The sequence below is a fragment of the Zea mays genome, chromosome 9, assembly GCF_902167145.1.
Source record: "Zea mays cultivar B73 chromosome 9, Zm-B73-REFERENCE-NAM-5.0, whole genome shotgun sequence".
NCBI classification, from domain to species: domain Eukaryota; kingdom Viridiplantae; phylum Streptophyta; class Magnoliopsida; order Poales; family Poaceae; genus Zea; species Zea mays.
The window spans coordinates 68,981,228-68,984,583 of record NC_050104.1 but is presented as its reverse complement, the minus strand read 5'-3'; the positions used below and the strand labels follow the sequence as shown (position 1 = coordinate 68,984,583).

At 46.8% G+C, this 3,356-nt stretch overlaps 1 protein-coding gene across 1 annotated transcript; it reads right to left on the bottom strand.

Moving 5' to 3' along the window:
• Window positions 1-1,490: 1,490 nt before the first annotated feature.
• LOC100283611 (RING-H2 finger protein ATL80) lies at window positions 1,491-2,280 on the bottom strand. Its single transcript, XM_020544476.3, has one exon. The coding sequence runs from the start codon at window positions 2,248-2,250 to the stop codon at window positions 1,576-1,578; it is 675 nt and encodes a 224-aa protein (XP_020400065.1). The 5' UTR covers window positions 2,251-2,280; the 3' UTR covers window positions 1,491-1,575.
• Between the last annotated feature and the right edge of the window lie 1,076 nt (window positions 2,281-3,356).

Below are 3,356 nucleotides of genomic sequence, written 5' to 3'. Positions count from 1 at the left end.
AGACATATATTTACTTTTTTTATTACGTGATAGAAGAAACATGTTTAAGCTTTCTGAGAAGCCTTTAGTTTGTGAACACAATTGAATCGTTAAGAAATGCAAATGTCGAGCAGCAGGGCTAGAAATATATAGTTCCATTGTACCACATAGTCGTTTCACCTCCTCATGGTACAAATAAATTTGCTGTCTTATAATAAGCTTATTTAAAATTTATACCAAAATAAAATAGACCTCTATATGTGAAACCAATAAATTTTAGATATCTCTTTTTATTTTCTCTATTGTCCAAATGTAAATATTACATTTTTATTGTATATATATAATCTCTCGTTAATATATACTTTAAATAACCTAAAAATACATTTTGAGACGGAAGAAATATATTTAATTGCAATCAATCATATGCCGTCACATCATCTTTGATTTGCCCCCAAAGAAATTCAAGGATTGAAGAATGTAGGACAACTTCACAGGCCAGGGCGTCAGGCCAAGCTAGCTTTGAGAGATCTTCAGCAACAAACCTTTATAACGAAAAAGTGGCGCTGAAGTGAAGGCTTATCTGGTTCTCTATCTAACTTGCGACAATTTGCCTAACTTTCCTGTCTAAGATTAGTTATTCAATTCAAACGACTAATCTTATATAAAGTGTGGTGTAGTTAGCAGGGCCGGCCCTGAGCCTATGCGAGAGAGGCGACGGCCGGGGGCCTAAAATTTTTAGGGGCCCAATATTTAGTATCTATAACACTATATAATACATCAGTTTTTACACTTTACAAAACCCATCTAACCAAATAACTCACACACCTATAATATTTACGAAATCCATCAAACAAATTACAACCATATTTAACATAACATCAAAATTAACGGTTTAGATCATTGAATAACATCATCTATTTTGCTCACTCAAATCTAACAAACAATATTATTTGATCATCCTTTAGCCCTCCCCTCCCCGCGTCCCCACCGCCATCAATCCCTCCCCTCGCGCCACCACCGTCATCGTCCACCCCTCTCCTCCTCTTCACAGGAATGTAGCGTTAGCACGGGTTATATGCTAGTAGTAAAATAATATAGGTAGCCAATAGGGCGGGAAGGCTGGGCACACTGACGCCCGGTGCACATGGACAATGTGGCACGCGTTGCCCACTGCCTAGTCGTCACGCTCACGTCCCCGAGCATCTATGAGACCACATCCTCCACGTGATCGTCGTTCGTCATCTCGCCGATCCAACCCTCCAGGATTCCACGGAGCTGGGCACCACTGCGTTAGCCTTCAGACACGCATGGTCGAGCAATCAGAATTTAGGTTATTCGGCGATCGTCGTTCCTATTTTTCAACCTGCGAAGTGCTTATTTGTACCGATGTATATTATCTAGCTTCTTAGATTGTTTTAAAAATTAATTTCAATACACATCATCATTTATTTACGAAGTATTAATATGCTCCGCTGCATAATATAGAATTTTTTATAGTATAGAGGGCCTACCACGATCAATTTGCCGGGGGCCCTCAAAATCATACGACCGGGACTGGTAGTTAGCTACGAGAACCAAAGAGGCCCTTAATGAGACTCAAACAGGCGGCAACGGCGCCGCTTCCGGCGTGGCCAGCGTGACGGCCACGGTCTGCTGAGCGGTTGCCTTCCGCCGCGGGAGCTCGCAGCGGCAGAGCGGGCAGGTTCGGTGCGAGCGCAGCCACACGTCGATGCATTCGACGTGGAACAGGTGCCGGCACGCGGGAAGTTGCCGCACAATCTCGCCGGCCCGCACGTCCTCGAGGCACACCGCGCACAGCACGCCGCTCCGGCGAGGTGGTTGCCGCTCGCCCTCGCTCGCCGCCACGGGCTGGGCCGGCTGAAACGGGAACGCTGGCATCGTAGCGACGTCCGCCACGTCAGACAGCCCGCACGCGCAAAGGCGTCGCGCCAGGCGCGCGGGAGCTGCCTCTGCGGGCGCTTGAGGCTGCGGCTCCAGCTCCACGGCCAGAGCCCGGGTCCCCGACGCGACAAGACAGCCGAGGAAGACGAGCATAAGCATGATCGCCGCCGGGCCGACAATGACGTAGACCATGGTGACGGCGAGGGCACTAGTGCTGGAGACCACGGAGAGGGCCCCGCAGAGGAGCAACAGCGACACGACCGATGCCAGTAGCATAGAGCAGAGGCGGATGTTGTCGTTGTCCGGCGCCGCACGGTCCGACGCCAGCATCCTCGAACGGTGCACGCTCGGCATGCTTGTTCGGTACATGTAGCGCCGCTGGCATAACTCAGTCTCTCCTTGGTTGCGAACTGGAACTGTACTGGAACGTACAGTATTATAGAATGTAGGTGGCAGTGACAGTATTGCTAGGTCATTTCCTGAGTCCTAACAAAGTCTGTAAAGGTAGAGGGAGAAGCTATTTCGAGCGCAAGGACACACTTTTCGCACGATCAACTCAGACAGAGCTAGCCGCACGCAACGTTTCTTTTCTCGGACGCGATGCACTGCACCTCCCTGGCATTGAAGGCATGTATATCGTTCAAAGCTCGTGACGAATCTTGTTTGTTATCGTGAGTATACCAAAACTACTTCACTTTGGATAGCTTCATAACCATCAGCGTAAATATTGATAATATAACACTCTTAGTTACAGACTCAGTACAACCAATATGTGCTTCCTCAGGTTAGGAAACTGGAGGCATAAATCATCAGTTATTAATACACGAAAGGGCACAAACCAATAGAACATCCTTTGCTCCCAGATCCAAGAAGAACAATGAAATTTGGCCCATATGACAACTCAGTACAACCAAAATATAGCATAATGATCCATGTTGCACCTGCTCGCAATAGAAACTCACTGGTTTCCTTCATCCTGTTTAGAGTGAGATATGTTGTTTGCAGCTTATAGAAGATTACAATACAGAGGAGAAACATATGGTGCAGACGTTTGTTGTTTCTCCCTTGAGAAGAATGCAACTTGGGGAAATGTTTTATGAGTTCCATTTATCAGATTAAAACACTGAATCATCTTTCTACATAGAGCAGCAACAAGCAGAACCAGCATGAGGAGGGGGTGGGCGTCGTAGCAGTGGTGCTTGCTCCGCTTGCACATGACAAACCTTTCATTAATCCTTCACCAGCAGAGGGCGACATGGCAGCAGTTATGGCTCCTTCTCTCGACCTTGAGAGCGAGACACAAGATCAGGCGATGCTTGAGAAAAGGATGAGTTCCTTAGAAAAATTTCAAGCCAGAACACAGGATTGCTACTGGTCCCATGCTGTGATAAGCGACTTCCACCTTCGGGCTTGTTCGTTTTGGTGATAAATCCACATGTATTGAGTGGGATTGAGCCGTTTTAAATCCATAATAA